The sequence below is a fragment of the Pristis pectinata genome, chromosome 1 (genome assembly GCF_009764475.1).
Source record: "Pristis pectinata isolate sPriPec2 chromosome 1, sPriPec2.1.pri, whole genome shotgun sequence".
NCBI lineage: Eukaryota > Metazoa > Chordata > Chondrichthyes > Rhinopristiformes > Pristidae > Pristis > Pristis pectinata.
The window spans coordinates 44,317,958-44,344,354 of NC_067405.1; the positions used below are offsets into that span (position 1 = coordinate 44,317,958).

General features: G+C 38.6%; 1 protein-coding gene across 1 annotated transcript; it reads right to left on the reverse strand.

Annotated features, from left to right (window-relative positions):
• Window positions 1-303: 303 nt before the first annotated feature.
• Window positions 304-25,038, reverse strand: bbs5 (Bardet-Biedl syndrome 5). Its single transcript, XM_052020075.1, has 12 exons — window positions 24,879-25,038; window positions 20,196-20,278; window positions 17,336-17,401; window positions 15,852-15,901; window positions 14,281-14,408; window positions 8,896-9,031; window positions 8,675-8,770; window positions 7,742-7,804; window positions 7,083-7,217; window positions 5,323-5,406; window positions 2,052-2,075; window positions 304-1,937 (listed from the first exon to the last, which is right to left on the reverse strand). Exons 1-12 carry the CDS (start codon window positions 24,938-24,940, stop codon window positions 1,836-1,838), a joined length of 1,029 nt encoding a protein of 342 aa, XP_051876035.1. The 5' UTR covers window positions 24,941-25,038; the 3' UTR covers window positions 304-1,835.
• Window positions 25,039-26,397: the final 1,359 nt, after the last annotated feature.

The following is a 26,397-nucleotide window of genomic DNA, read 5'->3' on the forward strand; positions in this document are numbered from 1 at the left end:
ACTTATTTTGCTTTGTTCACACTCAGTAGTTGCCTTATCAAAGATGGCACAATTGACCAAAATTCACTTCCACAGCCACATCTCTTTTCTTAGCAAATGCCTCTGATTCCAACTTGACGCATGTGGATTCCGACTGAAATGCCACCCTTCACAATTTGGATCCACCCAAGATCACAGGCATGAATCAGCCTTTTTCATTGAGATATTCTGTGTCATATCCATCTCTCCCCCATCCTGTCTGCAACTTTAAACTTGTCTTCTCTGTCATGAACCAGCAACAAAAGAAACACACTGAGCATGATTCAGTGTTAAAAACTATTTTATTAATCACTACTTATGATAATACGTAAAATACAAGTAAAAATGTTAGTATGTTAGAATTCAAAAATGTTAAACCTCGAACGTTAACCTCAAAAACTAAACTCTTCGTGTGTGTGTGTGGCAAAGTCCCAAACTCCAAGTTCAGGAATGGTTTCTTAAAGTTCAGTTCAGCAAGCCATAAGGTGAAACATGAGCAAGGGCTTCTTCAACAACCACCATTGTCTGAAGATAAGACGTAGACGTAGAGAAACATAGAAAGAGTAAATACGAAATCCAAATGTTCCACGATGGAACCCCAGCGACACTTCAGTGTTTACTCGGTAGTGACTTCCTCACCCCGAAAAGCATCCGAATCGTGGTCGTCCACACACAAATACCTGTTTCCTTCTACAGGTCAGCAACAAAGTGAACTCCACCGGATTACTTCCAACTTCCATGCACGGATTTCAGTGGCAGACACAGTTATTGCTTCTCATCCATCGATAGAGAAAACTAGCAGGCTGGTGTCTCTCTCCCTTCTCTCTCTCTCTTCTCCTTCTTCTTCTGACTTCTTCAACAACGTCATTACGTCCTTTATCTTCTATTGACGTAAGCACGCCCCACACACACATACTCTATCTTAAAGGGACTTTCACTGAGTCCGTAACATCTCTCTTCCCCAATTCTGATGAAGGATCTTTGACCTGAAAAGTCAATTCTGTTTCTCCTTCTGCAGATGCTGCTTAACCTGCTGATTCAACATTTTTTGATTGTATATCATATCCCACATCTTTGTCCATGTCTCCACATGAATGCTACCATCTCCACATGTTACAATCCTAGTGAATAAACTTAGATCCCAGGCAATTCCCAAGGCATGCATTATTCTCTTCAGGAAATGATGAGATGTAGAACTTACCAATAATTCAAAGAATAAAGACTCAGTGATCCTTAGACATGGTTATTGGACAGATATATAGTAAGGGAGCATCAACCATCATTACAGCCATATTCTGCCCCTTGAATAATTATACTTTTAATTCTTTATCTTTGAGACCAAACTTAAATTTAAATGGTCAGGTTTTTTTTAAATATCTTCTTTGTCCTCACTAACTACTGCCTGGACTAGATAAAAATTTCCTTCTACCATTATTCTCTCCCCACTCAGGACATTTGTACTGGACAGCACTTAAAACTTTAATTAACTTTTTTTAAAACAAAGAAAGTGATTAGAAATTTATTAAAGTGCTGCAACAATAGTCAAAGGATCACCATCTTTTGACACTGACCCATTTTCAGTACTACAGCAGATAAAATTTTGATACAAGTTTAAGCTTCAAAAGGGAAATAAGCATTTAAAGGGGAAGGTGAGAAAAATAAGAAACAAATATTAATTCTGATGCAGTATATAACAAAGAGTGCATGGTATTTTTAATGGTTAGATTTTATTTTTGAAATGCAACAATTATTGGAATTTGCATCATGTAGTTTCAATACATGGTGTTCTTAAAACAAATCAAAAGTGAACCTGAAGTTCAACCCATCACTTCCCAAAGACTTTGAAGAGTGAAGCCATCTTTCAATTTCTCGATTGCCAGTCCCAGTTCCTCAGAATAAACTGGTTCACGGTCTTGTTGCTTATTTAAAGAAAATATACAGAAACATAACTTAGTCCCACAATATGTAAGAATAGCTATACTCAAGATGTAATTGCAATAGGGTATTAGTCAATGAAAGAAAGTTATAGATACCTTATTCGTGTCTGCAAAATAAGCCTGGAACAGAAAACAAAGAGATCAGACAAATTTGCAGACCAAAATTTTGCAGACATTTTATGGTCTCAGTGTCCTATAGGATTTCACAGACATGTGGGAAACTTATAGTGCTTAACCTGCTGCAATACATAAAAAGTGCTGAAGGAACTCAGCAGGTCAGGCAGCATCCATGGAGGGAAATAAACAGTCAACGTTTTGGGCCAAGACCCTTCATCAGGACTGCAAAGGAAGAGGGCAGAAGCCAGAATAAGAAGGTGGGGGGAGGGACACACAGGCAGGTGATAGGTGAGTCCAGGTGAGAGGGGGATGGTAGATGGGTAGGGGAGAAAATGTAATAAGCTGAGAGGTGATAGGTAGAAGAGGCAAAGGGCTGAAGGAGGAGAGGAGAGGAGATGGGCAGGTCATCAGGGTGGGGGAAGGGAGCCACAGGAATAAGGGAAGACAAGGAGGGGGTGGGATGGGAAGAAAAAGAAGGGCTAGGGTTACCGGAAGTTAGAGAAATTGATGTTGAGGCCATCAGGTTGGAGCTTTAACCTGCTACTCTCTGTTAGGGTCAGAATTAAAATGAATTTTGTACTTAAGAGTAATAACAATATTAAAATATCACTCTCTCAAACATTAACATTATTTCATTGTTACATGTTTTTGACACCTGCTCAGTTAATGCGATACGATTGAAAATGGAAAAAGCCTAATCTCATAATTCTTACTTAACATCCTCATCCAAGTTTTGCTGTGACATAGCTTCCCACCTGCACACAAAGTATTTCAGGACTGTTCAGTATTAAACTTGAAAGCCAATTACTTGAATCCTTGGATCCATTTTGTCCTGTAAAGTGGGTGGCATATCTAACCTCACAATTTCAAAAAGGAGGGAGAGAAGCCAGGAAATTGGACGAGTTAGCCTAACATTGTTGGTGAAGAAAATGCTACAATAAAGCATGACAGGATACTTACAGAATATTTACTGGATTAGAAAAATTCAGCATTATGTTCTGAAAGGTGAATCATGTTGACCAACCTAGTGGAGTTTTTTTTTTAAAGATGTCATTTGGTGGAATATGTAAGTGAGAACCAGTGGATGTGATGTACTTAGATTTTCAGAAAGCTTTTGACGAATTCCCAAATAAGTTAATATGCAAAATTAAGAGCGCATGATAATGGGGGTAATGTACTAGCAAGGACTGAAAATTGGTCAACTTACATCGTTGCTCCTATACTCAAATCCTCTTGCTCGGAAGGCTGAAACACCATCTGCACTGTTTAAGTGCTTGCTGTATCTGTAGGTATGCTTTCAGTGACTGGTGTGCAGGTACACCCAAATCTCTTTGTAGAACAACATTTACCAAGCGAGTTAAATAATATGTTGTCTTTTTGTTTTTCCTACCAAAGTGGATAATTTCGTATTTAACCATGTTATATTGCATGTTTTCGCCTACTTGCTCAATCTGTCTAATTTGCGTTGAAGCCTCTTTGCACCCTCCTCACAATTCATAAACCAACCAAGCTCAGTGTCACTGGCAAACTTGAAAGTATATTTGTTTCCCCTAACCAAAGCATTGAAAAATATTATGAATAGCTGAGGCCCATGCAGTACCTCACTACTTGCTCCCTGCCACCCGGAAAAAGACCCATTAATTCCCACTCTCTGTCCTCATGCTTTGATGCCTTTTTGTCTTGTTACGAACCAGCAACAAAAGAAACACACCGAGTCATGTATAAGTGTTAAAAAACTACTTTATTAATAACTACTCATGATAATAAGAAAAATAAAAGTAAAAATGTTAGAATGTTATAAGTAAAAATGTTAGATCTTAAACATTAACCCCAAAAACTAAACTCGAAGTGTGTGTGTGGCAAATTCCCAAACTCCAAGTCCAGGAATAGTTCTCAAAGTTCAGTTCAGCAAGCCGTAAGGTGAAACGTGAGCAAAGGCTTCTTCAAAACCACCGTTGACTGAAGACAAAACGTAGAGAGAAAATAGAGATATTACGAAATCCAAATGTTCCACGATGGAACCCATACGACACCTCAGCGTCTACTCAGCAGTGACTACTCCACCGCTTTGTTCTGAAGCATCTGCCACCCCGAAAAGCACTTGAATCGTGGCCGTCCACACAAATACCTGTTTCCCACTACAGGTTAATGACAAAGTGGGCTCCACCGGATCACTCCAAAAATCCATACGTGGATTGTAGTGACAGGCACAGTTATTGTTTTTCATCCATCGATACAGACTAACAGGATGGTCTCTCTCTCTCTCTCTGACTGACTGCTCCAAAAACGTCATTACATCCTTATCTTCTGTTGTCATCACGCCACACACACACACTACTGTGCCCTGTCTTAAAGGGACATTCACCAATAGTTACCTGGTCCGTAACAGTCTCTAGAAATTTATTTTTCTCCTCCTTAAAAATATTCAGTGACCTAATCTCCATAGCCCTCAGTGGTCGCAAATTCTACAGGTTCATCATCCAACCTCAGTCCTAAATCTCGTTAATAATGCATGACCTTGGTGTAACCAGACCTGGACTAGTATGTGTAGTTTTGGTCTTTGTGTAGAAATCCATATTATATCAATAATTGCATCACTACAATTTCTACCACCAGATTTTTTCTTCATAAATCTAAAAGCAGTCAAAGTGTGCTGTTATACCTCTAACATCATATCTCCTTAGTTAACATTGCCTTTTGATTACTGATAGTCTCATCTGTTGTTAAGGCACTCATCATGAGATCTGAAATGTTGTCATTGGAGAAAAGGAAAGTAACACAGGGTGACCCTGTAGAAAATAAGGCAAGTAAATCCTCCGTGAGATTTCTAGTTGATTTTGGGATTTCTGTAAATACATGATTGTCTGAACTTTCTAAAATTCTGGCCGTACACAAGTTTGATGCCACATTGAAAATCCATTACTTTAGTTTTGAAATGAAGAAATTTGTTCTAAAAGACAATTACTGCTTTCAGTTATGTTATACAAGACAGAAATGCCTCACAAGCTCCTGCTAACTTATTTGTAGAAGTAATCGTTATGTGCAGTTATCACTATTTTGTTACAGACTGAGACTTCCACATAACCCTCTTAATAGAAGAGCCCCTTTTAAACTTAGTACCCAGAGTAATTTCCAATGTATTTTCCTTTCAATGCAAAACCAACTATATTTTCCAAAACTGGCAATTTATGCTGAAATATCAATGCTTTTATAGTCTATAAATGTTTTGCATGCATTAATTGTTACTCACCACGAAAGCATCAGTTGGTCCTTCTGGTTCAATTTCAACATCATCTTGAACTTGCTCAACTGTCAGGTCCTCAAGTGGCTGAGGCTGTAACACAGAACATAACAATCAAAAATTATAACTTAATTTCTCTCCAGTACAAATGTTCTGAGTGGGGAGGGAATAATGATAACTTTATTGCTTAGATCTTGAAATCACCAAGAATAATGTTAATTCCTTTTAACTTACTAAATAATAATGAAAACAAAATCCAATCCAACAAAATCCAAACCAAATAAAGCTAAATATTTTGTATATTACTATGACCATTTAACTGTAGCTGTGTATATTACTATGACCTTACTATTTTTTGTATATTACTATAACCTTCTAACTAGCTGGATTCCCTTTAGCTAAATGATTAACAATCAACAATATGACCTTTTGTACTTTACATTCCACTGCAGATCTTTTGGTAGCTCACAAGACTAAAGTCCTCTTATATGCCACCACAGCATTCCAAAAACTCCAAACCTTTGTAAAACATGCACTGTCCTGTCCAGTCAGGTTTGCTGGAGCTTAATAATTTTAAAATTTCTGTATAGCTGCTTACTGCCTGTGTTTTAAGACACCTTCTTAAAACAATACCACTTCAATTACATTCCCATTTCTATATGGATTGGTTATTGTGTGTTATATTGAAAGGAGCTATGTTTTAAACCCTATGAGAGGTTCTCAAAGTGGGGATTTGCAAGAGGAATGCACACGTTTCCATCCAAGATCACAAATCAGGACCTGCCACAAATAACACATTTACCTCAACTTTTAAAACTAAACCTGCAGCTATGCTCACTCCCTTGCCCTCTTTCCATAGCTCTGCATTGTTTTCTCCTTTTAAGTACTTATCCAGTTCCCTTTTGAACTCCATAATAGAATGTGCCTCAAGTGCAAACTGCCCAGCTCAAATAGTGAGTTCCAGATCTTAATTAATTGTTGTATTAAAAATTCTTGTGATTCTGAAAAGAGAGATGTTGACTCAATGATATTAATAGTTAATTGTGGCAAATTCTATTTGATGACAGCAATCCGCAATTCTGCAAGGGCCAAGAGGAAAAGATCATTAGAACTCCTCAAATCTCATTTCCACACCACATCTATTTTCTAAGCAAGTGTCTCCAGCTTCAACTTGTTCCACATGAAATCCTTCTCCTCACAGTTTAGATCCACCAATGATCATAGGTTCAAAACATACAGCATTTCTATATATCATTACTCTTGTCACATCCCAAAATGCATGCTTAATGCCGTGCTTTGACACATACATGCTCTTGACCTCCCTCTGCAACATCACAAACTCATTGCATCTAAAAGCTATCCTGATTCACAGTGCCATTTTATCTTTCATCACGTGGTATTTCAACAGAAAAAATTTTTTTTCCTTTCAAACATCAAAGATCACAATGAATTATGATGAGGGGCCACTGACCTGAAACATTAACTGTATTTCTCCCTCCACAGATGCTACCTGACCAGCTGTATTGCTGGCAGTTCCTCTCTTTATTAAATAAGATGAATGGTATTGTGGCTAAGAGAAAATGCTAGCTAGGAAGTCTCTCTTCTTCAAACAATTCCAAAAGAAATTTATGTTCATTTGGCTGTCCTGTCTTATCTCACAGATCACAGCAGTTAGATGACTTTCCCCTTTAAAAATAATCAGTCTATGAAATATAAATTGTAGCACGAAACAATGGGTCATAACATTTTAAATATTAACAAATACACACCTTTTCCTCCATTTCATATTGGACCCCAAAGATTGGACAGGCGGAGTAAACTTTATGCAAAGAATTTATCTCTTTAACAGCCTCTTGAAGTTTCTCCACGGGATCAATTTTAAAACCAAGCACGTATCCTCCACTCTAAAAATATGAAGGATATTTCATTAATTATTCTGCTTGTAATACTTACTTATAGTAATGGTGCAGATGTAATCAATCAGGTCCATGCTGGTTTCCAACAGAGCAAACACATTATTCCCAATACCACTCACCTTATTTTCCTCGCAACTTGTTCTCTTTCAGATGCCCATCAACTTTTCTTTATTTCCTTTGCCTCTTACCTACACTGAGAGGTAACTTACAGGAGCCAATTAGTCCACAGCACACCTTTGGGATGTGGAGCAGCCAGTGGAAACCTATGCAGCCATGGGAGAATGTACAAACTCTACTCAGACACAATCCAAGGTCAGGATTGAACTGAGGTCCCTGGAACTGGGAAGAACTAGCACTAAATGCCATTATGCCACCATTGTCTACATAAGCACATCTAAACAAAATATATCATGAAAAAGAACACAGATTTAGATTTATGTACTAATGGGTTAGTGTTATAAATCTTGTTAAAGCATACAGTATTTGTCATCATAAATATTTTAAGAGCTTACCTGTTGTGAGCTTTCTATTACAAGTGCTAGGCCAAATTTTGAGTCCCTGATCTTTATAGACCGCTGGAATAAAACACCAAATAAACTTTATGCCAAACATGTATCAAAATATGACCAAAAAAAACATCAAAAACTCCAGAGACTTAAACCACAGGGTCCCACTATCCCATTAATTTGTAAAAAAAAATGACATAAATACAATTTTGAACTTGGAATTTTCTGCATCTTGAGAAATTTGCACCTCAGTTATATTTACCCCTTACTTTTAATCTTCAACTTCGCTTTGGTTAAATATGTAGGAGACATTGAAAACCCACAAAAAACACAAACATTGAATCAAAAACTATACATGCTTCCTCCCATTTGCAAATGATGCAGCCATAGTGTTTTATATTATTCAAGCTAATCATTTAAGCTATCACTTCAAGCATGTTTTTTAAACTACAGTTTTTTAATCACTTCTAGAAGTGAGCTTTTGTCATAATAGGTTAGCATTTGCATCCAAATCAGGAAGTATCATCTAGGAGTCAGAGCTCTGATCATATGCTTCATGCTAACACCCAGCAGCAAACTCATATTGAGTGGGTTTGAGTGATATTCCTCTCATGCATCCTTCACCAATTCATCAATGGGTTAAGTAATGCCAAAAATTAATAAATGCTTTAAATTTGGACCTCCTTGGTTTGAAATCATTGGATTTGGGGAAAACACCATGTGCATCAAAAAATTGAAAAACCCTGGATAAAACCAACCATCCAATGGGCTGCTTTAATTTCATTGTAGAAACTATTAATATGAAATTGAAAATGCTAATCAGGTCTCACTGTCAAAATCACATTCATAATCTTTAGATTATATTTTAATACTTCTTTTATAAGGTAATTTGGGAATGAAGAGAATGTGTATGTTATTAGAAAGGAAAACAAAACTTACAATTTGTAGATAGGGAATGCTAACATTGAAACTATCATTCATGTTCGCGTGCCATACTATCCGTACATTTGTAATAAAAAAAGTTCCCAGATTGCCCTGTAGAGGAAGAAAGGGTTTTATTTATCAAGGACTGAAATACCAAAAATAAAATCTACAATGTGTCCTAATTCTAGCCAATGAAGCCACTCTATACTGAACAAAAGAAATAGAATATGTCATACCTGATCACTTGATAGATTCCAAACACCATTAATTTTGTCATAAACCTGTTCCTGTGGTAGAAGTCTTAACTGCTTGTTTTGGATGAGAGCTCCTCTTAATTTAAGATCTCTATAAATTTTTGATGTCTCATATGCCCTATAAAGAAATTGAATTAGGTGAGAATTAACAAAAATTTAAGAGCACCAGATAATGAGGCTGTATTATTCATTGCTACTTCAATCACCTGTGCCAGCCAAAACATTATCAGGTAGCAGCTTAACAAAGGCATAAAATCCTGTCAATAGCTTGGATATCTGTCACACCACTGTAAAATTGCCTGAAGAGTGTGGATATTTACTTTTCACAACTACTTTGGACATCTGAAAATTTATAGCCACAGAGAGAAAAAAAAAGTATCTTGTCTATTGCAAAAATGAAACATAAATAGAGATAGAGGTCTTTGGTCAGAAGTGCCAAATACGTAATAGTTAGCGACCACGCAACCAGCATCCATTGTACAACCAGCAATCTTCTGATGTGTTTTCAGTTTCATTGGCAGTGAGTGTCAATAGACTATTTGTTGGACAGGCAAGAGAGCCAACTGTGAATCTGTCCTCACATAATTGCTATACATACATAAAAAAAAAATTATCAGGGGAAACACCAGACAAATTTCCTTCTTTGATCAGAGAGTCTGAGGAGAATTGTCGTGGAGAATAGAGATCAAATTAAAGATCTTTCATGTTCACCATACTATTATGCAGCAATAGGCCATTTGGCGCATCTCGTGTGCTCTTCCATTCAATAAGATTGTAGTCGATTTTTTATGTCAGTGACACCTTTCATTTATGAACCCTACATCCTTCGATTCCTAATGTCCAAAGATTTATCGATCACTGAGCCACAGGTGGAGCTATAAAATCTTTGGTCTACTTTGTTCATAAGAAGTTGGAAAAGTAACATTTAATTGAATAATTTATTTCAAAAATATTGTACATCATTTTGTATCCTTCTAATCAAAACACCTAGTACAAAACCAGTATTGACTTAGAAGCTCAATTTAGACAGCTTGCAATTTTATCTTCCATATTCCTGATTCCTGATAACAGGAGAAATCAATTTCACCAGCCAAGTATATTCTCAGATCACACTAAAATACAATATTAATAACCCTAAATTCTATAATGCATCTTTGGAAAAAAATGAGGTTTACTTACATTTATATAGCACCTTTAATGTAGTATAACATGCCAAGTTTCAGAGCACTATCAACAAAATCTGACACCAACCCACATTGGCGAGATATTAGAGCAGATAGTCAAAAATTATAAGTTCTAAGGATTGCCTTAGTGGAGAAAAAGGAAGCAGAGAATTAAGAAGGATATTTTAGAGTTTAGTGCCCTAGCAGCTCAAGGTAAATCTGTCTATAGTGGAATGATTACAGGCCAAAGCTTTGAGAGTGCAGACAACTTGCAGGTTTCCTGAAATTGGGAGGAGTGATGTCATAGAGTCACATGCCACAGAACAGGCCCTGTAGCCCACAAAGTCCATGCTGACCAGTAACTAACTATCTATACTAATCCCATTTACCACTACTTAGGCCATAGCCTTCTATGCCTTGGCAATTCAAGCATTCATCTAAATACTTCTTAAATGTTGTGAGAGTACCTGTCTCCACTACCCACTCAGATAGTCTGGTCCAGATTCCAAATAACTTCTGGGTGAAAATATTCTTCCTCAGATCCCCTCTAAACCTCTACCCCAAACTTCTGCCTTCTAGATTAGGCACCTCTGCTATCAGAAAAAGTTCCCTATTGATTTCCCTATCAATGCCCCTCAATTTCTTTTATACCTTTATCACATTCCCCGTTTAGCCTTCTCCTCTCAAAGAAAAACCCAACATCCAATTTCTCTTCATAACTAAACTGCTCCAATCCCAGGCAACATCCTGGTGAACCTCCTTTGCACCCACTTCAGTGCAACCATGTACTTCTAGCATGGCAAACACAGTCCAGTCCCGATGAAGGGTTTTTAACTGATTTCTCTTTTCACAGATGCTTCTTGATTGGCTGACTTCTTCCAGCATTTCTGTTTTTCTTGGATTATCCAGCTGTCACCTAACCGATTTTTTTTATATGAAGTTGTTCAATAACATCCTATTACCTGGCTAATAAAGGCAATTATCCCATATGCTCTCTTCACCATGTTATCTACTTGTGCTGCCACCTTCAGGGATCTTTGGACTTGTACACCAAAGTTGTTCTGTGCCTCAATCTTCCATTGGTCCTACTATTCATGGTGCATGTCCTATTCATCAGTCCTCTCAAACTGCATCACCTCACACTTGTTGGGATTAAATTCCATCTGCCATTGATCTGTCCATCTTACAAATGTAGCCCAAGACTGTCCTCCTCACTATAACCACCACCACCAATGTTTGTGTCATCTGTAAGCTTATTAATCATATATCCTATATTCATATCCAAATTTATTGTGTAAAACAAACGGACATGTTTTCAGCATTGATCTCTGTGGCACAGATTTCCACTCACAAAAAGAAACCCTTCTTTTATCACCCTCGGCCTCCCATTACTAAACCAATTTTGGATCCAATTTGCCAACTTGCCTTCAATCCCATGGACTATAACCTTTTGAAACAATTTCCCACATAGTGCTTTGTCAGAGGCCTTACTGAAGTCCACTTAGACTATATCAAACTCACTGTTCTCATTGATATATTTTGTTATTTCTTCAAAAAATTCTCAATTTGTCAGACACAATCTCTCACCAACAAAGCTGTGCAGAGTATCCCTGATCAAACCCTGCCTTTCCAAATGTATATTAATCCTGCTCAGAACTTTTTACCAGTAATTTCCCAACCGCTGATATTAGACTCACAGGCCTGTACTTACCTGGCTTATTCCCTGCTGTCTTTTTTGACTAAAGATGCATTTGCTGTTCTCCAATCATCTTGCACCTCACCTATGCTCAGCAAACATTGTAAAATCGTCATCAGAGCTCCATCAACCTTCATTCTTGCCTGCCACAGCAGAATGGATACATCTTATCAGGCTCTGGGATTAATCCACCTTTAAACCCACCAAGATATCTAATACCTCCTCCTCTTTAACAATAACGTGCTCTGGATTTTCACCTTCCCCCTCCCTGAATTCTTCAACTACAATGGCAAGCAATAAAAAGTATTCATTTAAGACCTTACTCACTTCCTCTGGCTCCGTCCACAGGTTGCTCTTTTGATCTCTCATGAGCCCTACTCTTTCCCTGGCTACCCTCTTGCCCTTAATACATCGATAAAATGCGTTAGAATTTTCTTTAATCTTGTCCACCTGTGATATTTTATGCCCCTCTTTCTCCTCGTAAATCTGTACTCCTGAAGACCCTCCCCTGATTTCAGTTCTCTGTAACTGCCACATGCTTCCTTTTTTTTAATCCAGTCCTCAATATTCCTTGACATTCTGCTTTCTTTGGACTTACTATCCTCACCTTTCACTCACGTAGGAACACACTGGCCCTGAACTTTCATTATTTCATTCTGAATGACTCCCATTTATTGGATGTAGACCTACCTGCAAGTGGCTGATCCTGGTCTACTTTTGTCAGATCCTCTCTTATAATCTTGATATTGGCCTTACCCTTTCTGTAGCTAACTTGAAACAGAATTACGGTCACTTTCTCCAAAATGCTCTCTCATTAACACTTCAACCACTTGCCCAGCTATATTCCCTAAGATTAAGTCCAGTACAGACCCTTCTCTATGTACTGGTTCAAAAAGCTCTTCTAAACACACTTTAAAAATCCCATCCCCTCCAAGCCTTCCACAATAAGTCTTGGAAACATCTTGAAGCATGGATGCCATTTAAAATTAAGGCATTCCTTAAGTGAAAGCCACTGTGAATCAGCAAGCACAGCAGAGGTTTGGATGCTAATGGAAGGGTAACACAAAGATGGTAAACAGATGGATTTTGTTTCAGGCACATGGCAGGAAGACATGTAGAGCCAGTCTAGAGAATCAGTTTAGATGTTGGATCTGCAGTACAATAATCTAAAGTCAGTGGAAGGATCAATAGGTGAAGTTAGGTAAGGCAGGGTGTTATTTGTGAATACATGGAAACATGTTTTCTTATAAGTATGATGTGTGTAGGTGATAAATGGCACGGGCTAAGACTGGAAAATGAGTAGGTATTTTGAGTAAAGTTGGGAAAATCATTGATAGCAGATTGAAACCAGGAATTGGGGAGTTTGTTATATAGAATGCAAATGATGATGCAAGCCAGAGATTTTTTTCTACTGAGAATACCAAAAGAACAGAGTTCAAATGGATAGAAGGCCTCTCATGGCTGGCAGGACAATATAATAGGGCAGATTAAAAACAATGGCGGATGTAAGCGGAGGTGTCAGGGTGGAAGAGTTTACAGATGCGAGTCATGTAGAGATTTGTACACGAGGATGACGATTTCATTACAATTCAATAGGGAAGAAGTAGTCAATTAAGGAAGTCCAAAAAGGTACATGTAGGACATGGAATCAGGGTCCTGGATTAGTTGTTTTTGTGGTGCGAGTATGGAAAACCAATGGGAACAAACTTGGAGAATTTTAAGTAGAAGGCATCCTTCAGGTAGTGGGAGAAAGGAAGCAGGTAATGTAGTTCAGATAGAAATATGAAGTTATGAAAGGAAAATCTGAAACATACTTTTCGTTGAATTTGGCTTTTGTATTTTCCATTAGTAAAAGCATATCTGAATCAACTGTCTATGTGCACTGATTATACAAGTTGGATCACAAGTCAAGTTTAGTTTATTATCATATGAACAAGTATGGTGAGGTACAGGTACAATGAAAAAATTGCTTCCAGCAGTATCACAGGCACATAGATTCAGACAACACATGGAAGTTATACATAAATTAGTATTACATACAATACTAATGTTGTAATATTTAAATAAACAAAAAAAAATCACTATTTTACATTCAGTTCCCCAAATTTTCAATACACATCATTTATGAGGCAGTATCCTTTAAGAATTAATACTGCCAGTAGTTTTTATATGAATGCTATAAAAGCTAAAGAAAGCTTAGCAACTTCATCCAGGGCTTACCACACTATTGGCTGGGTCATTTGATTACATGGGATACACACCACAGAAACAAATCATCAGGAATTACAAGTCCATGTTGGCATTTATGCCCCATTGAGCCACTTCCCATCTTTCCTTATCCAAATCTGTTAGCATAATCCTCTTAGTGCTTTCTCCTTCATATGCTTGCCCAGCCTCCCCTCTCCTCAATCATGGTGAAGAATAAAGCAGAAACTAGATTCAGAAATGATCTGCTGACATGGCTTACTCCATTTCATCTGAAGTTCATATAATCCATTGTAATACTACCTGTGTACAGCAATGACAGTGGTGAATAGCCGAGGGCTTCCTGGAACCACACTGGTAAAGATGAACTCAAATCGTGTGTTGTTGCTTTTGGTCAGGATGTAAAGCGCTTCAGTTTGACCACGGAGTTTCTGTAAAGTCACATTTTAAAATCAATGTATTTAGAAGTATACTTGAAGCATCATCTTATGGCTCAGTGGGCAACTGCATTCCACAGTAAAGAAATGAGCCAGCCTAAAGCAACTTAATTTATACAGCATGCCAACAGAGCAAGAAAAGTCCAAAGCACTTCACAGGAGCATTAGCAAAAAAAAAAATGATGCCAATACAATCAAGGAGAAATTAAATTGGATTACCAAAGACTTGGCCAACAGTAGGTTTTAAAATGCATCTTAAAGAAGAGGGACAGAGAAGCAGAGAGATTTGGAATGAATCCAAGAATTTCAAAGGTACAGCCACTAATGGTGCAATAAATATATTGGAAAATGCTCAGGGATCAGAACTAGAGAGCCCAGACATTTCAAAGGATTATAGAGTTGTCAGAGATCAAAGAAATGTTGGGGAAGTGAAAATATTTCCTAATTCTGATGTAACAGAGATAATTAATTGCACTTTTTCATTTAGGGCAAAAACATGTATAGCTTTTGTTAAGATAAACTTGTATTTTCTGTAACATATTCAGTTGACTAAATGAGACAAAGTAGATCAATCAACAGGTTATCTTTCATCTTATACTTGCTGAAATTAATTTCTTAACAGAACTACTTTGAGATATTTCACATTACAGGTGGACAACATTCAAAACACAAATATTATTATATGCAGTGCTTAGTTTAGTATAAGGAAATCCAACAAATCCAATTCAATCAGCTCCCACAAATTCAAAAACCTGACATCTCTTAGGAAACTGAAAGCTAAAAGATCTTCATTAGCCATTAGTATTTCAGTGGTCACACAGAACACAAAAGCATGGAGTCAGTTTCCACTTGTAAAGCAAGATCACCCAGCTCGAATAACTTCAACCTAATTTCTTCTAACCTTTCATGTTTCTGAAGAAGAACATGATGAAATTGTTTCCAAAATTCAAAATCCAGAAATTTCATTATTTTGAGCAAAATCTCAGCACCAAATTCAGGGACTTCATAATATTGAAATTATTGATTTTCAAAGTGATCCGTTTGTGACTAGTGAACAAGGCTAGCACTTTATCATCATTTTTTTTGCTTGATTACACTTTCAACTTTAGGTTTTTAAGAGGAAATATGATCTGTGCAGCATGATGAATCAAAAGCAGTAAAGATGATTAATTGTCTCTGTGAGCCAAATCAGTAATATGCACACAGAGTTACTGAAAAATGAGAATGTCAAACTCCTGACTGGAACTGGCAAAATGCAAATCCTGAAAACTTCTCCTGAAAAGTTCCTCAGAAGGAAGTCATGACAATGCATCCAATAGTAGTGATGTGTGCTGGGTATACTTATTTGGAAAAACTTTTTTTTTAATCATTCACATGGTAAGTAATTTACAGTATATTTTACATGGTGTATAAAAGCATGGTTTTAAAATCCCTTACCGAATTGGCAGTTCTTGTTGTGATATTTAAAATGCAGTTGTAGCCAACAGCTGAAAGGGAAAATATTAAAGATAATAAGTTGTATGTTTTACTTAAGAATACATGAAGAAAAAGAAGAAAGACATTTTCTAAACCATTCTCAACATGCAACATACTGCAATAAAGCTTTCAACAATTTGTTATTTGCTCTAATACAACGTTCAGTTTCACCCCTTCTAGGGCATCCATAGGTTTCTCGTATCTCACTATCCTCTTGAATTCAATACATCAAAGGTTTAAATACCCTCTCTGTCTTTATTTTTAGTTTTCAGATGGAGAGAATATATTGATGTAGATAAAATACTTCATGTTCATGATATTGCCAAAAGACCACAATTCCTCAAAAAAAACCAAAACTCCAGAATAAATGAAGTATGTAGTACATTGACTTCACCCAAGAGTTGATAGTTTTTGGAGATCTGGGGAACTGAGAGTGGCAATACATTGTAGGAGTGACTGTAAGGTTCTCAGCTAATGAGTATGGTGATGTAGCTGAGGATTGAGGGCAGTTTATGGCAATAGACAGGGTGGGCATTTCAGTGCAAGAGACCCCTTCCTTCAAGGATATAAGTTAGTACATCACTTACTTTTGCAGACCTCCCAGTTTGGTGCAGTGGTACAAGGATCATATTGTTCCAGGAATGCCCAAAATTGGGTGTCCCCATTCTATGAGTAAAAAAATGTTCCTAGATTTCCCATCATATATACCGATGATCATCATATCCATAATCCTTGGGTTGGCCTCCAGTGGAAGATGAAATATTTTTGTGACAGTCTGATCATACCTTTTCAAGATTTTAAAGACCTCTACAAGGTCACTTCTTAGTCTGCTGTTCTAGATTAAGAAGTTTCAGTTATCCTCTTAGGTATAAGCTCTGACCTGGAATAAAGCCAGGATCTTTTTATTTTGCAGTTCTGTGTCCCTTTTATAATAAGTGGTGCAGAAATGTTCAAATACTCCAAGTGTAGAAATAAAGATTGAAGTGTATAACGTACCTCAGAAGTTGGCACTTGGCACATTTTTTTAAAAAATATATACAGTTAAAAATGCACATTGGATCCCAGGTTTTGTAAAAGCATTATGTTCAAGAGCAAGGACATCATTTACCGGGTGCTGCTTTGAAAATTTTTTTATGAATAGTAATTTCTGAAGCTGCATTTAATCTTCGCTCTGTGGATCCTTTCATAGTAACTCCTTACATGTCACATAGATGACATCAATTTTTAACTTTAAATGTACTATAAAATAAATTTATTCTAATTTTAAAATCCTGCTAAAGCTTCTGCAGCTCTTTCTAATAGGCAAATGTTTAATCAGTATTTATTTTTTTCCAAATTATTCACATTGGAAAATTACCTTTTACCTTCTAACAAAGCAACGGTCTTGGGTTAATATGAAAGTAAACTTTGCTAATTGCCAAACTTGTTAACAAAGCTGCACTTACATAAGTTAACTCGTGGAATAGCCAGTGAATGCCAGATAATTCGCAAATTAGACACAAGCAGTCTACCTGGGAAAAAAAATTAGCAACCATAAGAATCAGCTTGATTAAACAAACTTCAAAACGGCAACTGGACAGTAAGATAAGCTCTGTTTTGCATCATACATTAGAGGTCAGGATAATTCTATAAAACATTCATTGTCACTTTATCAAACAATGATTAAATAACAATGATTTGATACAAGTAAACCTTTCCTATCTTTTTACTCGTCCAAATGTGTTTTAAACTTTTTAATTGTACCCACTTCTACCACTTCTTCTGGCAGCTCACTTCATATACCCACCACCCTCTGTGTGGGAATCTTCCCCCTCAGATCCTCTTTAAATCTTTCCCCTCTCACCTTAAACTTATGTCCTCTTGTTTTAGACTCCCTTACCCTTGGGAAAAGAATATGACTATTACCCTATCTATGCCCCTCATGATTTTCTAAACCTCTCTAAGGTCACCCTTCAGCCTCCTTCACTTCAGAGAAAACAGTCCCAGTCTATCCAATGTCTCCTCATAACTTGAGCCCTCCAGGCAACATCCTTGTGAATCTTTTCTTCATCCTCTCTAGCTTCATTACATCCCTTCATTAACGTGGCAACCAACACTACACACAATACTCCAATGTGATCTAACCAACATTTTGTACAATTATTACACGATGTTCCAACTCATACTCAATGCCATGATCAATGAATGCAAGCATGCCATATGCCTTCACCACCCTGTTTACCTGTGTCGTCACTTTCAGGGAACTATGTATGTACCTCGAAGTCTCTGTGTTCAATAACACTCCACAGCACCCTGCCATTCATTGCAGATGTCCTGCCCTGGTTTAACTTCGCAAAATGTATCACTTTAGACTTAGAACATAGAACAGTACAGCAGAGATCAGGCCCTTCAGCCCACGATGTTGTGCCGACATAGCTAATCCCTCCTACCTACAGATTGCCCATATCCCTCCATTTTCCTCTCATTCATGTGCCCATCCAAGCCCCTCTTAAAAGCCACCAATGAATTTGCCTCCACCACACTATCAGACAATGTATTCCAGGCATTCACTACTCTCTGAGTAAAAAAAACTTGCCCCCCACGTCTGTTCTGAACCTACCCCCTCTCACCTTAAATGCATGCCCTCTAGTATTGGATCGCTCAATAACAGGAAAAAGATATTGCTTGTCCACCCTATCTGTGCCCCTCATAATTTTATACACTTCCAACAGATCACCCCTCAGCCTCTGCTGCTAAAGAGAAACGAGCCCAAGTTTGTCCAGCCTCTCTTGATAGCACATACCCTCTAATCTAATCCAGGCAGCATCCCAGCAAACCTCTTCTGCACCCTTTAAAGCCTCAACATTCTTCCTGTAGTGAGGTGACCAGAATTGCACACAATACTCTATATGTGGCCTAACAGAGTTTTATAGAGATGCATCATAACTTCTTGACTCCTATACTCAATACCTCGATTAATGAAAGCAAGCATTCCATAAGCCTTCTTAACTACCCTGTCTACCTGTGTAGCCACGTTCAATGAGCCATGGACTTACACCCCAAGGTCTCTCTGCTCTTCAACACTGTTAAGGGTCTTGTCCTTAAGAGTGTACTGCCTCTTGACATTAGTTCTACCAAGGTGCAACACCTCACATTTATCTTAGTTAAACTCCATCTGCCATTTCTCTGCCCACATCTGCAACTGATCTATATCACACTGTATCTGTCGCCAGTCTTCTACACTATTCACAACTCCACCAATCTTGGTATCGTCTGCAAACTTACAAACCCACCCATCAACATACTCATCCAGGTCATTTATGTACATCACAAACAGCAGAGGTCCCAGTACAGATCCCCGCGGAACACCACTATTCACAGGCATCCAGCCCGAATAAGTCCCTTCAATCACCACCCTCTGTCTTCTATGGGCAAGCCAGTTCTGGATCCACACAGCCAATTCTCCACTGACCCCATGCACCTGAACTTTCTTGATTAAGCTATTATGTGGGACCTTGTCAAATGCTTTACTGAAGTTCATACACATGACATCCACAGCTTGACCTTCTGGCAATACCACATTATTAGGTTTGGAATCAGGAATAATTATATACCTTAAGGTACACATAAAATCGGAGTTAGTAATTAAACTTTGAATCTTAGTGAACACCCGGTTTTAAACTCTACTTTGATAGGCCTCAGCATCATTAAAGCCAGTCCCAATATGGACTTACGATTGTCAATGACGGGGCCTGCAATAACAAATGCCCAGTGAAAGGTAGAGTATTAGATATCTTGGTGGAAACAATTCTGCATGGCAGAAGGCTACAAAAGGTTGTGTCTGGGCCAACAAAAGGAAATCTCCCTTTATCTATTTCTTTTATTTAATGAGCACTGTCATTTTATCAGAAGCAGAGTTATCCTAATTTCAGGTGATGGTGTTTTTGAAATAAATGTCCACCAGGGATCAACAACACCATCATATCACTCTGAACAAGTAAGCAGTGAGAACTGAGATTAAATAACTTTTCATAAAAATTAATTCTCTCAATCATAGAAATAAATAGCTTCCAATTTCATATTATATAATTTACTTACTTCAAGATCATATTGTCATAACTCCAAAAAGATAGGGAAATACACTTAGATAATGCCATTAATTGCTGGCATGAGCATAGATCCAATGGGCAAGGGTACAGCTCTTCCCATGTTACATAATCTATAATTTAGATCAGTGTGCTTCTAAACATTACAAGTACATGCAATAGGTTTGAAACAAATAACTTTAATTTCTTATATATCATTTAATGTGTATTTATTCTCTACCTTTATCTCCATTATTTCCTTTAGTATCTTCAATGGCATCCAAACAGTCAATTAGGACCTCTCCAGATCTCATCTTCATTTGTCTAAAAACAAAACAAATATTAATCACTATTTCTAATTCAATGAATGCAACACCAAATAAGCAAAAAAAAGATGTGGCAGCCACAGAAAGATATTCTTGAAGGCTTTCAGAAGATTCACCGAGAGCTGCCATGACACTATTTTGTTGGGCAGTTCATTTTCTCTGATCTATAAGCACATTGAGATAGGGTTATCGGAGGGATGCTTGGAAATGAGGAATACTCCTTAAACTGTAAGGGACATTAGTAGTGGGATACAGGCAGCCTCCGTCTCTGAGGCCGATGTCCGAGTATCCTTCAAGAGGGTGAATCCATGAAAGGGGTCTAGTCTAGATGGCATACTCGCCAAGTAGTGAAGATCTGTGCAGACCAACTGGCTGGAGTATTTACGGACCTATTCAACCTCTCGCTTCTATGGTCTGAGATTCCCACCTGCTTCATAAAGGCATCTACTGTAGCAGTGCCCAAGAAGAGAGTGATAACCTGCCTCAATGACTAATATCCAGTAGCACTTACATCAACCATAATGAAGTACTTCGAGAGGTTGGTTATTGCATGAATCAACTCCTGCCTCAGAGGTGACCTGGATTTGTTTCAATTTGCTAACCACCACAACAGGTCAACAGCAGATAGGATTTCTCTGGCTTTTCACTCTGCTCTGGACCATCTGGACAACAGGAATTCATATGTCAGACTGTTGTTCATTGACTACATGTTGGCATTCAACACAATCATCCCATCCAAGCTCATCATCATGCTTCAATACCTGGGCTCAGTACCTCCCTCTGTAACTGGATACTTGACTTCCTCATCAGCATACCCTAACCAGAGAGGATTGGTAACAACATCTCCTCCTCACTGACCATCAACCCAGGTGCACCTCAAGACTGCGTGCTTAGCCCCCTGCTCTACTGTCTATACACACATGACTGCATGGCTATGCACAGCTCCAAAGCCAAATACAAATTCATGATGACACCGCTGTTGTTGGACAGCTCACAGGTGGTGATAAACCAGCTTACCAGAATGAGATAGGACACCTGGTTGAGTGGTGCCACACCAACAACCCCTCGCTCAATGTCAGTAAAACTAAAGAGCTGATTGTTGACTTCAGGAAGGGGAAGGAGAGTAAACATGTGCCAGTCTACATTGGATAATCAGCAGTGGGCAGAGTCAGCAGCTTTAAATTCCTGGTTGTTAACACATCATACAACCTGTCCTGGCCAGGCACACAGATGCCATCACAAGGAAGGTGCGCCAGTTTCTTTACTTTCTTAGGAGATTAAGGAGGTTCGGCTAGTCACCAAACACTCTTACAAATTTCTACAGATGTACTGTTGAAAGCATCCTGACTGGTTGCATCATGGTCTGGCATGGCAATTCGAATGTGCAGGAACGCAAGAAGCTGCAGGGAGTAGTGGATTCAGCCCAATAGATCACAGGCACATCTCTTCCCACCATTGGTAGTGTCTACAGGAGCCACTGCTCAAGAAGGTAACATCCATCATCAAAGGTCCCCACCATCTGGGCCACGGCATCTTCTCACAGCTATCATCGGGCAGGAGGTATAGAGACTTGAAGTCCCACACCACCAGGTTCAAGAACAGCTACTTCCCTTCAACCATTTGGTTCTTGAACCGATTGGCACAACCCTAATCACTACAGTTTAGCAACACTATGGTCACTTTGCACTAAGATTGACTTGTTTTTGTTTTGTTCTAATTGTGTTTTTTTCTTGTAAAAATTGTGTATAGAATTTATGTTTATTGTTTTCCTTGTGAATGCTGCTTATGTGATGCTATGCGCCCATGACGCTGCTGCAAGTAGGTTTTTTGTTGCACCTGTGCAGACATATACTTGAGCAAATGACAATAAACTCAACTTTGACTTTGTCAGGTACTGAATGAGCAGAGGCAATAGTTCCGAACATCCTTGGTCTTCAATATCCCCAGTCACCATCACCTCTTTCATGGCCCTCCCACCCTTAACTTCAAAGAATTAGCCTTTTTATTTTATTCATTTTTCAGGGCTGGGCATTGCTAGCAAAGCCAGGAGTTTTTGCCCATCCCAAATTGCCCTTGAGAAAATCCACCTTCATAAATCACTGCAGTCCTGTTGGGTAGGGAATTCCAGAATTGAGACCTAGCAATAGTGAAGGAATAGTGATGAAAAATATTTTCAAGTCAGGAGGGGATCATTGTGGGTTGTGAAATTCTCATGCACCTGAAGCTGCTGCTGCTGCTATTGACCCAGGGTACAATCTGTGCCCTTATAATGTTCAGTGCTTCTTCCAACGTGGAGGACCACTGATTCACCATCTGGAGCAGAACAGTAGGTAGTAATCAGGAGGAGGTTTCTTTACCCAGGTTTGACCTGATATCATTAAATTTAATGGGGTCCAAAGGACTACTTCCACTGTGCCATCCCTGCTGGTGGGTTTGCCCTTTTAGCAGGAAAGATTGTTCAGGAGGAGTCCAGGATGTTGACTACAATGTATGATTCTGTGTGGACTTTAGCAAGTTGTTACTTGACTCATCTGTGAGACAAGTCTTCTATTACAACCTCCAGTGCCCAGATGTTTGTGAGGACTTTGCAAGGTGTACTAGGCTAGGAGGAACTTCCCTGTGTCTGAATTTGGCACTTGGGCTAATGCTGGGTGGTCGTTCCACTTTTAGTCTGTCTATGTTTCAATGTTCAACTGAGGGTATTGGTAGTCTATTTCAGAGGGCATTTAAGAGTCGTAAGGAAGGAAAAAATTTGGAGGAGGAACTTTAACGTGGCCAGAACTATAAAAATAAATGTTAAGAGCTTTGATTAATATTCAAAAAAGTAGTTAGCTGAGTGTTTGTTTTATAGAAAGTGAGTCCCAGGAATTAATAATTGAAAACAAGAGGGTTGCAGATGAATTAAATAGGTATTTGCATCAGTCTTCACTATAGGTGATACAGATTACATCCCAGAGTAAACACTTAGGGTGGTGCTTGTGGTGCCAAAGCAGGCTGCATTTTTTCTGGATAATGTCAAACTTTGCAAGTACGGTTGGTGCTGCACTGATCTAGCAAAGTCAACAGTACTTCATCACACTGCTGACATGTTCCTTTGAGGTTGTGAAAACACTTCGGGAAAATCAGGTAATGAATCATTCATTGAAGAATACCCAATTTTTGTCTGCTCTTGTAGCCATAATGTTTATTTAGCTGTTTTGGTTAAGTTTTTAGTAAATGATGACTTCCAAGGAGTTTATTAGTAGGAGACTAGCTAAAATGTTGCTGTTGAATGTCAAGGGAACTCACTTTTAATGTCTTGTTGATGACGGTCACTACTTGAGGCTTGTATGCACAAATCCCATACCAGCTTGATCAGCCAATGCCTAAGTGTCTTCCAGAACTTGTTACACACATCCAAGAACTCCTGCAATTTCTGAGTAGCCAAGCGTGGAATTTAATATTCTATTTTCTCATCAACATGCATTTAACTTGCCTTATGATGGAGAAAGGGTCATTGGTGAAGCAGTAAAAGACAGCTGAACCCAGATAATTACTCAAATAAACTGCAGAGATCCACTCCTGCTCACTTGCAATGTGAAATTCACCCCAAGTGCCAACCCAAATACATTTTTCTTGCTGGATGCACTGCCATTCAAGTAGCTGAACTGGTAGATATGAGTTCTGTGATGACATATCCTCAGAATGAATGATTTCCTCTGAGGAGAGATCAATCACTCCAAAAGCAAAAGCAAAAGCAAAATAATACAGATGCTCAGTGGGTCATACAGTATCCGTAGAGGGAGAATTAGAATTAACATTTCAGGTTAACAGCTGAGCATTCCGGCGTAGAGAATTCCAAAGATTCACCACCCTTGAGAGAAGAAAATTTTCATGCTAGTCCTAAATTACCTGTCCCTTATTCAAGACTGAAACCCCTGAACTGAACTGAGTTTTGAACCGAGCCAGAGGAAACATCTAGCCTGTTGAGCCTAAACCTGCCATCCCATGTATTAGTCTGATAAATCTTCCTTTCACTTATTCTATTGCATATATATCATATTTTAGTTAAGACCACCAAAACCGTACACAATACTCCACGCAGTCTCACCAAGGAACTACATGATTGCAGCAAGACCTCTTTACTCCAGCACTCAAATCCTCTCATAATAAATGCCATAATTTCCCTTCCTCACTGTTCTCGCCCTCCTACTACTTGACTTTTAGAGCGTTTCTAGCATTTTAGGACATTATCATTCGAAGGCTTCACATTCTGAAGTGCCTGTAGGAACTTTGGGTAAAAACACCCAATGTTTCTCTCTTTGATGCTGCTTGATATGCTGAGTGGTCGTCAGCATTTGCTGTTTTTTTCATCATAAAATTTCTGATTTTGTAGCTGTAGCTCAATTCCCCTGATTTTTTTTCCCCCTTTGAAGCAAAGACACACATCAGCGCCCCGAGGGCACCAGTCTGCAAGGCCACTTTTCATTTTATAAATATTTAGGACGGGTTTCTAAGCACCAAAAGCTCCGAACTACGCATTCCTCTGATACCCCGCAACAGAGCAGCTGTTAACAGGGCGCTGTAGGCTTCCAACAACGAATGCTGCGGATACTCACTGAGGCGAAATGTCAAAGCGAACATCCCTGTCCTCCCACAGCGCGTCCAGCACAGGCACCATCGCTCCGCCACCCGGCCAGCGGCACCCTGCCCGCGTCACCCCGGCAACCACCGCAGCAACGTCACCTCCGGAAGCTGGAGCGGGTCAGAGCGCCTCGGGTGACCAAAATAGGGACTACAACAGCCCAGTCCAGATGAAGGGGCCCCGACTGTTCCCTCCACGGATGCTGCCTGACCCGCCCAGTTCCTCCAGCGCCTTTGTGTGTTACTGCAACATACCTGCTCCCTCCATCCATCCGTAGATCACAGGAGACCTTAGCATCTGGTTAGAACATTTAACCCATGATTCTGAACGATCCATGAACACTACTTCATTATTCCTTTTTTTTGCACTAATTATTTATTTTTGTAATTTATAGATTTTTATATCTTTGCGCTGTACTGCTGTCGCAAAACAACAAATTTCACATCATCTGTCAGTGATAATCTAATTCTGATTCTACCCCACATATCATTTTTGATCTAATTTTCCTTATTTGTTAACCAATTTCTGCTTTCTATTTTTTAAAAACTTTACTGGTCTTTCCGTTGCTCCTGACGCGTCCCTCCAGTTAGATTCCTCTTTAAACTGTTTTCGGCTGCAATATGTTCCTATTTCTTTAATGTTCATCTTTCTATTGAGGTTATATTGTTACATTCGTGTTTCCACTGGAGAGCTGTTAACTTTTCAAATTATATTTTCCCACCATTTTTTGCTGATTGTGTGGATTCTTTTCAGTTTTGAAGATTCTCAAGTTGTCTCATTCTTTTCTAAAATGTTGTTCTATCATTTTTTTCCTAAAATTGCTGTGCCCCTACTAGATATGTCCAGTATTTCACGCATGTTTCAATCCCCTACATTTTATGGAACTGTCACTCAACTCTAACCCCACCTCTTGACATAATTTCACAAATCATAGTTTTTGCCACTCTAAGCATAAAGAGAGTTCAATTAGTTTGTTTCAGAGATAAATTATAAATAAAAATACAAAGAATGTTGATGACCTCAGCGCTTCTCCCCTAAAGTATTAGCAATGTACATTTTAGAGACAAATCAATTTGTCAGCAGCAAACTGCATTTTTCTAATTGACTAGTTACAGGATTAAATGAGTTCACAAACAACATTTCAATTAAAATACTGGAATTTTAACTTCTTCCAAACAAAAATAAAGGCACATCTTTCCTTGCTTTGCACTGGAAATATTCTGTTCTCAGGTGCAAGTTAGCGGAAGGGGGGGGGTATTGAAACTATTTCTCTGCCCCCTTTTCAAAGATTAGAACTTTCTTGGAAATCCCTAAGAGTGGGGTGGGGGGACGGGGTAGGTTGGGCTGGGAGTGGGGAGATATGGAGGTTATTGCACTACCATCCTGAGCAGGCACAAGCTTGGAACAAACATATAAGTGAGATATTGAGGCTTTCTAATGGGATCGCTACCTCTTTATCATGTTGAATTGCAGGGGATCTTAGAAAAATCAGG